Genomic DNA, 13,435 nt, shown 5'->3' with positions numbered 1-13,435 from the left:
ATATATAGACAGGACAGACAGGTTAGACAGGACAGACTGATACCCCCCTCCTTCCCCCCACTGGATTTTGGTCGACAACATCATTTGGAAGTGGGAAGGATTAGAGAATACTAGATTTAAAGACTGCATCTTTAGTCACCGCCTCACTATAAAGGTATGTGCTCGAGTATCTCTTCTTACATTTGACATTTCCCAAGAAACCAACACGCAAGGATCAAGGTAAGAAAGAGAGCTGATCCACTTCTAGTTCTGGTATATCTTACTGCACAAAGTGCATTATTGTAGTGCCATTGTTGAGTAAGTTGGTAATATTTTAGTGAGATGTGTGATGTTGCTTATTCATGTGCACATGATTGAACAGCAACATGAGTGAACATAGTTTTTTCTTGCACCGATGCAATCGCAACACTTTGCTCACAGTTTGTCATTCTTAAATTTCAGTGTTCTCAAAGAAGTGTGAGATCTGCTGTTCTTTCTACTTCTAGGAACTGAGACTGAGCTAGTGCAAATATGTCACGATATCTGATCTACCTTCTTTGTTCTACCGTAGACTAGTGAAAGGACTCACTGGAGCATTAAACTTGCTGGCAATGAAACTGAGCTGTATCACTGTAAACATGCAAAAACCTATAGGCCCTTATTAAGGTCAAGACTGTATGTCTAGCAAACTTTGTGATGCTTTATAAAGCAAGACGATGCATGCACGAAACCTGTTTTAACCTATAATTATTGGAATTCATATATTACTAAACTATTATATAAAAATGGGTGGGACTGAAAGTTACACACTTAAATCAGATGACAGCGACGAGTAAAAAATATTTATTTTTCTCCCTTTGTGCAGCGCCGTCATGGTACACAGAGTAGCAGTGATCGGGGCCGGACCCGCTGGTCTGACCAGCATTAAGGCCTGTCTGGAGGAGGGCATGGTGCCGACCTGCTTTGAAAGCAGCGATGACATGGGAGGACTGTGGAAGTTCAAAGCAAGTCATTGTCATCATTGTGTGTTTATGCCCCAAGCTGTTCAAGTTTCTGCACGATCTTACCACAGTTTTTCTTTTTCCCCTTTTTCTGTCATTTGAAACCTCTGCAGGAAGTGTCTGAGCCAAACAGGGCCAGCATCTACCGTTCCCTCACTATCAACATCTCCAAGGAAATGATGTGCTACAGTGACTTCCCCATTCCTGCTGATTACCCCAACTACATGCACCACTCTAAAATCCTGCAATACTTCAGAATGTATGCAGAACACTTTAAACTGCTGAGACACATTCGCTTCCAGGTAACGAGAAACGACAGAACAGAAATGAGTATGTGGTTCTTTAAATATGCAGTTTTAATCTATATCTACAACCCTCATTTCTGTGTGTATTTTTTATATGTATTTTAGACCTCAGTGAAGAATGTCAGTCAAAGAGCGGACTTTTCTCGCACTGGTCAGTGGGAAGTGGTGACAGAGAATAAAAATGGACAGGAGGAAAGGCATGTCTTTGATGCAGTAATCTGCTGCTCTGGTCACTACACCTACCCTAACTTGCCGTTGAAAGACTTCCCAGGTTTTTACATGTTGTTTTTCACTTTTTGAATACCAACTTTTGTTGAACACAACATATGAAGGCATAATTCTGCTGTGTTGCAGGTATTGAGACATTTGAAGGAAAATACTTCCACAGCTGGGACTACAAGGGGGCTGAAGACATGTTTGGCAAAAGGGTGGTGGTCATCGGCATCGGTAATTCAGGAGGTGACATCGCTGTGGAGAGCAGCAGAGTGGCAAAGGAGGTTGGGGAGTCTTTTCTGATTGCTCTTGTCTTCCTTCTCCTTCAAGATGATGTGTGCATGTCTGAATATTGCTCTCGCTGTACAGGTGCATCTGAGCACTCGTCGTGGTGCCTGGGTCATACGTCAGGTTTCTGAAGAAGGCCTGCCAGTGGACATGAAGTACAACACACGCTTTGTCCACATCCTCTTCCAGCTGTTGCCTGTCAACCTTATAAACTGGCTGGGTGAGAAGAAAGTCAACGCCATGTATGACCACACCATGTATGCCCTCAAACCCACACACAGGTAGGTGCTTTCAGGACGACACAAATTATCCCTCTGCATTAAGTCGCTGAATTCTGCAGGCAGTAAAATCACATTAAGCATTACAACTTGCATAATGAAGAAAGATGTACAATACAATATTTGACAGTATCTATGTTACTGTATCTATGCTTCCATATTATCTATGCTTCCTTTCTCTGCTGCCTCCACAGACTCTTCTCTCAGATCCCAGTGATCAACGATGATCTGCCTTTTAAGATTCTGTCTGGGTCGGTCATTGTCAAACCAAATGTGAAGGAGATCCGTGGCTCCACCGTGGTGTATGATGATGGCAGTGCTTTGGAAAACGTTAGGGAACTTTGTATCCTAGAATACTTAGTTTCTTAATTTCAAGTACAATTTAAGCTTATCTCCAACTTTTCTCTTCCTTTTTACAGGTTGATACGATTGTGTTCGCCACAGGTTACAGCTATGATTTTCCTTACTTGCCGAGTAGTGCTATGTACAAGTCCGGGCACCGCCTGGGTCTGTACAAGCACATCTTTTCTCCCAACCTGGAGCATCCCACTCTGGCTGTCGTGGGTTTCATCCATGCCCTCGGAGCGATCATGCCCCAGGCTGAAATGCAGGCCCGCTTCGTCGCACGCGTCTTCAAAGGTGAGACTGCGTGTCCAGTTCATCACCTACCGCTAGTCTAGATACTTTCCAAGCAGTCCATTTACCTCTTGTCTGTTTTCTGTCTTTTGCTCTTCAGGAAATAAAAAGCTGCCCTCAAACCAGGCCATGATAAAGGCTATTGAGAATGACACCAAGGATATCAACAAAAAGTAAAACTTCTAAATATTCCTTTGCTTGATTATTTGTTGCAAACAACATTGTCAGTTGGACAGTAAAAAAAACTGTTTGAGTGCAGACAAAGAGAGCTATGTTTTTTTTATTCATATTGAGTCACTGCGTTAATTTTAGAGTACATTCATATCCTCTCCACAGCTACAATGTGTCAAAGTTGACGCCTCTGCAAGTGGACTTTGTTTCCTACATGGATGAGATGGCCGGAGAGATCGGGGTGCGACCAAGTCTCCTCTGGCTCTTCTTCACAGACTACCCCATGTTTAAGAAGGTTCTGTGGGGACCTGTCACATCCTACCAGTACCGCTTGATGGGACCAGGGAAATGGGAGGGAGCTCGCAGAGCAATCTTCACCCAGTTTGACCGCATGTTCCAGCCCCTAAAAACTAGAAAGGTCTGAAATGAACACTGTTTCTTCTACGTTCTATAAGCCTCCTGTGAAATTAAACAAATGTATAATGAACCTGCCCCTTTGTCCCAACTTATCTGAACATTTAGGACTGTTTGTATTAAACACGACTGTCTGACTATTTGGCCAAACTTAATTTTTCCTCCCATCTCTTCCAGGTGGAGGAAAAAGAGGCCTCCATCGCTGGCCCCCTGATTAAGCTGAGCCTGACCGCCATGGCTGGAGGAGCTGCTGCCTACTACGTCCATGTGCGCAACCCGGCCGCCTTCCCCGCCCTGCTGTGCAAGCTCCGTCCACAAACAGTCTAAACATGCTGCATCAAACAATGTAAAACATGCAAACCAAATACTATATTTGTTTCTATATGCCTTTAGAAATATGGGAATGATTATTGGAGTCACTGTCACTGTATCTATATATTTAGTAGACTTAAATGCTTAAGCTTTTTCCTTAAAAACAAAGTGATGTTTATGTGCAATTATTTTACATCGACACAATATGGAAATGTAACTGGTTCACATCGTGTATCAACACAATTGTAAACATAGAACAAAAATGTTCACTGCTAATGATTGCTGTCAGCATTTCCCTACAATAACCATTATTTTCAGAAACCCAGCCAATATTGAAAAATCCATACTGACTTAAAGTATAAGAATGTTGTATTTGTACTATGTTGTTTATCCTGTACACACGGCATCTATTGCACGTCTGTCCGTCCTGGGAGAGGGGTCCCTCCTCAGTTGCTGAGGTTTCTTCCATTTTTCCCCCTTTAATTATGGGGTTTCTGGGGTCTAAGGACACAGGGTGTCGTAACCTGTACAGTCTGTAAAGCCCACTGAGACAAATGTATAATTTGTGATATTGGGCTATATATATAAATTTGATTTGATTTGATTTGAGGGGATCCAAACTCGAGTCCTCAATGTCAGAGTTACAGACTGTGTGCAATATTTGTCCCTGAACTACATGAAAGTTACATCACTTCTTACATTGGAAATCAAAGTTGGAAGTGAGTGTAAACAGTTTTTGGAAATGTTTGCATAGTGAACTAAATTGGCAGAAGATAGACGTCTCTTTTTAATCTTTAGACATAAACATGTTGTCTTTTGAATGTTACTGAATTGTTAAAGGTCAACCACAACCAAGCTAACCAGATGTATATACATCGTATTTTACTTTTGAAGCACTGTGAATGTTAAAGAATGTTTTACTGGGTGAATAAACTAATGCATTAGAAATCTGTCATCTTTGGTTCAGTTCTATTGAAATATAATAATAATAGTGGTAAGTATGCATGAAGTAATAAAAATAAAATAAAATAGGACTCAATCAAGATGAAGCCCTCTAAAATAGCTTATTATACATTCACATATCTATGTGACCCTGAGTGAAACCTGCAGGTCCAACTACACTGGTGTGTTCGCTTATTTTGGCTAATTACATTGTTATCAACTCCGTCAGTCTCCGTTGCACAAGTTGGACCGTGCAGACATTGATCACGTGTGTCGCTACTAAGTGGGAAAAGCTCAACTTCGAAACAAGTAGTGCGCGCGCGCATGCGTGTGCCTCCTCGTCGCAAACATTTTTGGGGGTGGGAATTGAAATGTCGGGAGAACAGCAGAGAGAGAGAGGTGAGGAAAGTCAAAAGCGTTGGCAAGCATGGATGCATTTATAGTAGATCAGATAATGTACATCAGTTTTCATGTGCACCAAAAGGACGCAGGCAGCACTTCCGCATTCCCATCTGTCAACAAGTGGAGCGAATTTGTGAAGGAAATGTATAATAACTAGTTTAAGATGTTTATTCCTTACTGCGCTTTGATGTGCATGTTAAAATGATCTTTTACTTCCCTCCGACATCACTTAGAGACATTTCTACTCCAGCAAAAAGGGTTAAAGTCCAGCTCCTGCTATATTGTTCACCTGATTAGTTGATAAGCGACTGCTCAGTTCCTGTGAATGTACAGATCAGCATACTGGAGAAGGTGAGAGCAGTCTTTCAGACTTCAACAATGCCACGAATGCTTCTCTTGACATGCACAATACGATACATGCTGTACCTGTACCTCACATTTCCAGAAATATTCCTACGAGTTGAACTATGTTTTATTGAAATTAGATACTTGACATTGCTGTTGTTAAATAAGTGTTACCTGTTCTTAAGATGTTACAAATGCTTAGCTTTGTTGAATATGTTATATACAGAGATGAGATAAATCCTTAGTTTCATCAACTCATTTAAAGTAGGAGTAGGAGGAAAAGCTGCTCGCGAGAAGCTGTGTTTCATGAAGAGGGGTGGATTATAAAAAATAATAAAAGAGAGCGAGTCACTACTGAAAAGCTTCTGGAGTCTTAAGAGATTTGTTTTGCAAGCTGACAAAATCTAATTAAATCATGTATGTTTTGTAAAGATTATCATAGATTAATAACGTGTTATGATACTGAGATAATATTTACAGAGCTAATTATAATTGTAAACTATTTGCTGAAGTGGTAATCTAGCCTCATTTGATAATGTTAATAATGCTGGTTTCAGGAAGTGGCTGAAATCAATCATTTTTAATTAAGTAAATCAGTAAATATTACAAAGATTATTATAACCACATTATTACATATATATTATGTCAATGGTGATCATAGTATTTAGCTGAATGCACCGCTGTGCCTAGCATGTCTTTAGAATCTCTTTTCCTCTCAGTGATCAGCAATGGTTCGACGTGTGGCAGTGGTTGGAGCAGGCAGTTCTGGTCTGGCTTGTATCAAGATCTGCGTTGATGAGGGCCTGGAGCCTGTCTGCTTCGAAAGCAGTAATGACATTGGGGGCCTGTGGAATTTTAAGGTGAGTGGGCGCATCTTTTTAAAAAGATTATCCCACATATTAATCCAGTTGCGGGTTCAGGGCTTGTCTTATTGTATGGTCAAAGAGCTTCCCACCTCATCTGCAATAAGTCTTGCAGATGATTGCATCAGTTATGATGAAATCTATTGATTAAACAGTGAAATGTTTTTATCAGACTGATGTCTGTGTCCACAGGAGTCACCTGAGCCCGAGCGATCCAGCATCTATCGCTCCTTGGTGGTCAACACCTCGAAAGAGATGATGTGTTTCAGCGATTTTCCCATGCCTGCTGACTATCCAAACTACATGCACAACTCCCAGCTGCTGCAGTACTTCAGGCTCTATGCTGACCACTTTGAACTCCTCAGATACGTTCATTTCCAGGTCATCAAGCCAGGAGCGTCACTGTCTTTTCACACATTTCTAATATGTAAAGTCAAAGTTATTCATACATGTATATTTGTTTATGTGAATGTGGACATGTGCTTCAGACCACAGTGAGGAGTGTTACACAAAGTTCGGATTTCTCTCTGTCGGGTCAGTGGGACATAGTGACCTTTAACAGAAATGAAGAGGAGGAGAGACACGTCTTCGATGCAGTTCTCGTGTGTTCGGGCCACTACACCCATCCATCCTTACCCCTGTCAGACTTTCCAGGTCGGTAAACCAATAGACACTTTTCAAGCACCTTACAGAGTTTGATTTTACATCTGCACATTCTTGCTAGAAACTCTTGTTTTCCTTTTGATCTCTTGCACCATCTGGCTACTCCAGGATATGAGACATTTTCTGGCAGGTGTTTTCACAGCTGGGATTATAGAGATGCAGAGGCCTGCAGAGGAAAGAGGGTGGTGGTGGTTGGCATTGGCAATTCTGGAGGAGATATTGCAGTGGAGATCAGTAGATCTGCAGAGAAGGTAAGACAGAAGAGAAAAGCTTCACTGTTGTTAGCCAGAGAACCAGGGGACAGATGAAAACAATGTGTACGATCCTACTCGTGCACTGCATATTGTTACACCAACAGAATATATGACCCATTCCCAGGCTTTTTACTCTCTCTGACAGACATTTCTCAGCACACGCCAGGGGGCCTGGGTGATTGGCAGGATGTCCAGTAATGGTCTTCCCCTAGACATGACCGCTATCACCAGACTCAACAACATGCTCACACTAATTCTTCCCAATAATCTGGTCAACTGGGCAGCAGAGAGAACACTGAATCACAAATATGACCACAGACTGTACGGCCTGAAGCCCACACACAGGTGACACTTTTTGACCTGGATGATGTCAGTTCCTCCCCTGAGTGTGAGCATGGTGTCAGCTGTGCAGACTGTTGGCTAATACAATGCTGTCATTTTGAACATGATATAATTTTTGTGGTAAAATGGGTTTGCTTGACTCCTACCATTTTTCTTTCTTTTCAAGACTTTTGGACAAAAAGCCTTTGATCAATGATGACCTTCCTGGTCGAATCCTTCAGGGGGCGCTAGTAATGAAACACAATCTGAAAGGATTCAAGGACTCAGGAGTTGTATTTGAAGATGGCACTGTGGAGGAGAACATTGACAATGTGGTCTTCTGTACAGGATATAATGGAAACTTTCCATTCCTGCCTCCAGCTTTATCTGAGGGGCCTCACGGAGAGCTGACATTGTACAAGTAAGTATATGGTGGATAGAGTATTGTATAGCTCGGGCTGATTTTTTATTTTGTAAAGAAAGCAGATTGGAAATCCACATTACATCATTAGAAACTCAGGCCCTGATTTCCTGATGTTGTAAATGTATATGTATATACATATCAGTTAGATGAGCAGATAGATATCACTGTCCTTCTTATCTAAGGAAAGCATTTCCCAAAATGTCCTTTTCAGTAGTTTTATTGAAATGCCTTTTATATTTTGCCAAAATTGTGTACATTTAGCCTGATTTCAGTCTTTTTATTATGTTAGGAATAGCCTATATTATTGTTGTATTAAAATATAATTTTAAAAGATTACCTTACAGTTTATTTTGTTTTTCAGGACACTGTTTCCTCCTTCTCTGTTGCAACCCACACTGGCCGTTATGGGTCTTTTCCAGACAAAAGGACCAATAATGCCCATTGTGGAAATGCAGGCTCGGTGGGCTGTCAAGGTCTTTACCGGTAAACAATTGTGAGCTTTAAATATACGCACACACACTATGGACTGAGAAGCAAAATGTGTAAGTTGGTGTGTTTCTTTCCTCAAGGCTCGAGCCGTCTTCCAGCTAAGGAGAAAATGCTGGAAGTCATTGAGTCTGAGAGGAAGAGAAACATGAAAAGGTAGATTTCATCTTCACATTGATTCCTGTTCATTCATGTTCTTCCTGTGGAAAGCAGAATTTTGATTAAAAATCATTTGTGTTAAAAATGACATTTGAACAAATCAACTTTTTTCCCCCCTAGCTATCCCTGCCCACGAAAGGCGGCACTCCAGGTAGATTACATCCCTTACCTGGATTTCATGGCAGAGGAGGTCAGTTCAGTTCAGCTCTATAAAAGTGTGCTACCATTCTTACTGTATGAGTTGGACACAACCATCATGATAGACTTCCAATCACAGGTGAGGGTTCGACCAAACTTCCTGAGACTACTCCTGAGAGATCCTGTGCTCTGGGTAAGTGTCTTCTTCGGTCCCTGCACTCCGTACCAGTATCGTCTCTCGGGGCCCGGACAGTGGGCCGGAGCCCGTCAGGCCATCCTCACTCAGTGGGAGCGGGTGGCTCAGCCTTTCAGAACCAGAGCGGTACCGAAGAGCACGCCATCTGTCCGGTTTTCTCCCTGGCTGCTCTTGTTTGGAGGAACTGTAACAATGGCTGTCTTGTCTAAAAATGAGATTATTCCAGTGCTGCAGGGTGCTGCTGAGATTCTGGACAGGTGCAAGATGTTCCTGAGGGACTGCTGGTTCACTGGTTAACCACAATAACATGATGAAATCTGGGTCCAGTTTGTAACATATGTAATAGCAATTTAAATGTCTACTGTTTTAATTATATAAGTTTCCTATGTTAAACAAGCCAACTGCCATTTGATGCTAACATAGGAGTGCCGGTCAGATCAAACCAGGGCCAACTGCCATTTCATGTTAATACAAGACAGACGCATCCTGATTAGACTTAACTAACAAAAGACACAGCCAAATGTTTAACTAACAAAAGACAGGACACAGCCAAATCCTGATCAAACTGTTTAACATACTGAGACAGAATATTGAGTGTATCACCCAATATTCTGTTTTACATAACTATTACCATTACAAGCATCAAAGGGCAGTTTGGCTCGGCCCCCCTGTGGTTTTTTCATCACCTCGTCTCCAAACCAAATTGTATAAAATGCCTATGTGTCTTCTTCTAACTTGTGCCCTTCCATAGACTACGCTGTATTCTGTGAAACTGGTGCCAATTTGTGGCCACAAATAAATGCACAAAGACAACTCTGTCTCTATCACCATTTATTTGATTTTATATACATCTCTCCAGAGTAAAGCAGGAAAACTTCCACAACACATATGATCCAAAATCCTATATGTTGCAATAAGATGTAAAATGTAAGAAAACATTTGATCATAGATCCACCTTTTTAATATCCAGAATGATCAAAGATGCAGTGAAAGATAACATTTCAGAAGTCATGTACTGTCATTTTTTACTTTACTTTACTATATTTGTTTTAATATGTCTTTCTTTTTCTTATGTGTTACGCATGCAGAGTGAGAGACAACCTCCCACTTTTAATGTGGAGTACAAATGCGGTGTATGTAATAATGTGGCTATAAAATTGCGAAAGTAGTTTGCACTCTAAAGGTCAGAGAAGCCTGCACGTTACCTTCATGTTGCATGTATAAAATCATAAATTGAGGCTTACTGATTCAAGAAGAACTTTTTTTATGTGTGTCTTTCCGTCCGTCCGTCTGTCCCCAGTCCGCTTTACACAGCTTTACAATAAATTTCAGCTCATTGTTTAGCTAACCGGCTGTAGATTTACTGTTTTGGTTCACTCTCACCGCTCTTATTGTGTTATTGTCCATGGCAGCAGGCAGCTCTTTTCAGTGAAAAAGCTCTAAAAAAAAACCCACTGTACACTCCCTGTTTATCCCCAAACTGCACACAGGCACAGTTGGCGAGTAGCTGGTGAACATAGTGGAACATTTAGCAGCAAAAGAAACACAAAATGTTCCCCTTCAGGAAGTGTTGGAGACCAAAACCAGAGCTAAAAGAGAGTGAATATTGGACTTTTGTTCACCGAGTGGGCAACACATGACTACAAATTGATGTTAACATTGCTCTGTTACTACTGGATGTATCGATAAGCAACAAGTTCACCATATCAACTTAAAAGGTAATGATAAGTCAATGCTGGGTTCACAAATTGTTCCCACAGACCCATATTGGCCAAAATGAGTTATAGTAGGTTTGAATTTGTGGCAACACTTGCAATTTAGCCTTTCCTAAAGACTTACCAGTGCTAAAGATGGCACCAGAGGAAAGCTAGACAGCGTTCAAGCTATGTAATAGTGCAAAAATGTAAATGTTGTCCTGATGGTTTTAATAAAGGAAAGATCAGGAAGTCTACGGTCCCTTGTTATTCACTGGAAAGTTATATATATATATATATATATATATATATATATATATATATATATATATATATATATATATATATATATATATATATATATATATGTATATGTATATATATATATATATATATATATATATATATATATATATATATATATGTATATATATATATGTATATATATATATATATATGTATATATATGTATATATATATATATATATATATATATATATATATATATATATATATGTGTATATATATATATACCCTGTCTATATATATATATATATATATATATATATATATATATATTCATATATATATATATTCATATATATTCATATATATATTCATATATATATATATATTCATATATATATTCATATATTCATATATTACTCAACATGACGTGATTGACTGCCTCGCACAGCACCTAACCCTGTAAAAGAAATTCTTGAAGTAAAGGACAAGGTGTGCCACTGTGTCTTCGTATAAACTCTCACACGGCTTTACTGATATCAGGGCTATAGTAATTGTCTTCTGTGGACAGCTGAAGAGAATCTCAGTCACTACATGAAAACATCTTAATCATCCAAATAAAATACCCAAAACAAAAACTTCAAACTGATTGGCCTTCTCTGCAATCTAACAGGCAACTGTACGCCATTTATAAAAACTATTTGAGTAGAGAAAAGCTGAGACCAGTCAATCACATCGCCTTGTAAGTGAAAAGGCTTCAATTTCAGAGCCCTTCTTCAAACTCAATAAAGCACATCTCTTGACGTTATGTAATCTATCTTGATGATCCAGTTCTCTCTTTAGTCTCCCTCCCTCATATACTTGACAGAACGCATATTATTAGCCTGTCGCTTATAGTTTGTAAATGCATTATGTTAAAAAACAAAGAGGAAGTAATACACTTATCTACTCTGCAAAGCAAAAGCCTGAATGATGTGAAGATCTGGCATTGAGTGTCGTAGGTTCCTTGGTCATGTCGACATTAAAAGATAAAAACAAAACAAACAAAAAGTCCTACAGCGGGGATCCCTACGGGAGGTGGGGCTTTACTTTCTTTAATGGTGATAGCTGTTGGGTTTTGAAGCCCAAAGGGCGCTGTGATTGTCCTTCAAATGAATCCAGTAAACTTCTACTTGATCAAGATTATTTATTTAAAGTGATGATGACAGCATTTCAAAAATACCCTCAGCCGAGGACACTTTCACACACCAAGTCCACAGTCCGAATCAATAAAGAGCCAGTTAGCTGTCTGTTGGTAAAAGTGGTACAAAAACATCATAAACATTTTGCTATATTCTCTACAGAAGGGTGTCGTCATCCCTCATTGGTACATTTTGGCGCGGTTATGCCCCTTGGTGGGCAGTCTTGTTGTGACGAGATGGAGGTAGACCTGAAACTCTTTGAAGAGAACCTACAGTGCTTCACATTCCTGACTAATATAGTGCTCATTGTACATTTGTGCAGAAATACATGTGCAATAATACATTTTGATTGAGGTGGACGAGTACATGTGATAATTATTAAATGTGACACAATACAATCAGGAGTTTATTTACTTCACATAGCCTTTTCCAAATAATGTGTGATGTCACGATAGTGTATCCCGTTCCTCCTTTTTATATTATTTTGAGCCGTTGCTTCTCGTCATCTCAATATTTAGTAAGATGCAAACTTTCCATTTGTAGTGTCTCTCTCGAGTGGAGTTGCTGGCAGTACACCAGGTTACCCACCTGGTGCAGGTTTGCACTCTTCCAAGGGTTTACCTGCTGAGATATTTTTTAGTTTTTTGTGGCCGTTGACTCTTAAGATCAGCTGCTGACTTCAATAAAGATGGTTCAAACCTGCGCTCAAAACACTTCAGCTTATGATTGTAGTTTAACTTTCCAGTGAATAACAAGGGACCGTAGACTTCCTGATCTTTCCTTCAAAAAAGTTCTTCTTGAATCAGTAAGCCTCAATTTATGATTTTCTACATGCAACATGAAGGTAGCGTGCAGGCTTCTCTGACCTTTAGAGTGTAAACTACTTTCGCAATTTTATAGCCACATTATTACATACACCGCATTTGTACTCCACATTAAAAGTGGGAGGTTGTCTCTCACTCTGCATGCGTAACACATAAGAAAAAGAAAGACATATTAAAACAAATATACAAGTAAATGTTAAAATGTTATCTTTCACTGCATCTTTGATCATTCTGGATATTAAAAAGGTGGATCTATGATCAAATGTCTTCTTACATTTTACATCTTATTGCATCATATAGGATTTTGGATCATATGTTACAAACTGGACCCAGATTTCATCATGTTATTGTGGTTAACCAGTGACTGATACAACCCAAATGTCTCTAGGATTAACAAATCTACCCTCTGAGGACAAGATACTAGAGGAAATTGAGAAGGACACAGCCACCATGCATCACAGGTAAGACATAAAGCATTTATAATGTATTATATACTCTCTTTAAGACTTAATATAATAAAACACTGACCACCACTAAAATAGCATTTTTTTGGACCCATTATTTAACAAAGTAGAACTGCATTTTATGGAAGTGTTGCATAAGCTTTTGACCATGATGGTGTTTGTTTCATGCTTCTCTGTGTCTCAGATATGCCTGCTCTGAACGCACCCCGATCCAGGTGGACTACATCCCTTACCTG

At 39.7% G+C, this 13,435-nt stretch overlaps 2 protein-coding genes across 3 annotated transcripts; both read left to right on the top strand.

Moving 5' to 3' along the window:
- The first annotated feature begins 35 nt into the window (after positions 1-35).
- Positions 36-4,087, top strand: LOC115006680 (dimethylaniline monooxygenase [N-oxide-forming] 5-like). The gene is made up of 11 exons (XM_029429057.1): positions 36-154; positions 845-983; positions 1,094-1,282; positions 1,391-1,556; positions 1,640-1,782; positions 1,868-2,067; positions 2,259-2,394; positions 2,484-2,703; positions 2,801-2,873; positions 3,037-3,289; positions 3,463-4,087. Exons 2-11 carry the CDS (start codon positions 852-854, stop codon positions 3,610-3,612), a joined length of 1,662 nt encoding a protein of 553 aa, XP_029284917.1. The 5' UTR covers positions 36-154; positions 845-851; the 3' UTR covers positions 3,613-4,087.
- A 780-nt stretch (positions 4,088-4,867) lies between these two features.
- LOC115007068 (dimethylaniline monooxygenase [N-oxide-forming] 2-like) lies at positions 4,868-9,230 on the top strand. 2 transcript variants are annotated; one of them, XM_029429754.1, is made up of 11 exons: positions 4,868-4,938; positions 6,006-6,146; positions 6,342-6,530; positions 6,638-6,803; positions 6,921-7,063; positions 7,212-7,411; positions 7,575-7,808; positions 8,173-8,294; positions 8,381-8,453; positions 8,577-8,646; positions 8,734-9,230. In XM_029429754.1, exons 2-11 carry the CDS (start codon positions 6,015-6,017, stop codon positions 9,085-9,087), a joined length of 1,683 nt encoding a protein of 560 aa, XP_029285614.1. In that variant the 5' UTR covers positions 4,868-4,938; positions 6,006-6,014; the 3' UTR covers positions 9,088-9,230. The 2 variants fall into 2 exon arrangements, with proteins under 2 accessions (XP_029285614.1, XP_029285613.1); XM_029429753.1 differs by having other exon boundaries at positions 4,911-5,292.
- Positions 9,231-13,435: the final 4,205 nt, after the last annotated feature.

This window comes from Cottoperca gobio, chromosome 4 (genome assembly GCF_900634415.1).
Source record: "Cottoperca gobio chromosome 4, fCotGob3.1, whole genome shotgun sequence".
NCBI lineage: Eukaryota > Metazoa > Chordata > Actinopteri > Perciformes > Bovichtidae > Cottoperca > Cottoperca gobio.
The sequence above is the reverse complement of the archived record's forward strand: the minus strand, read 5'-3'. Positions and strand labels throughout refer to the sequence as shown.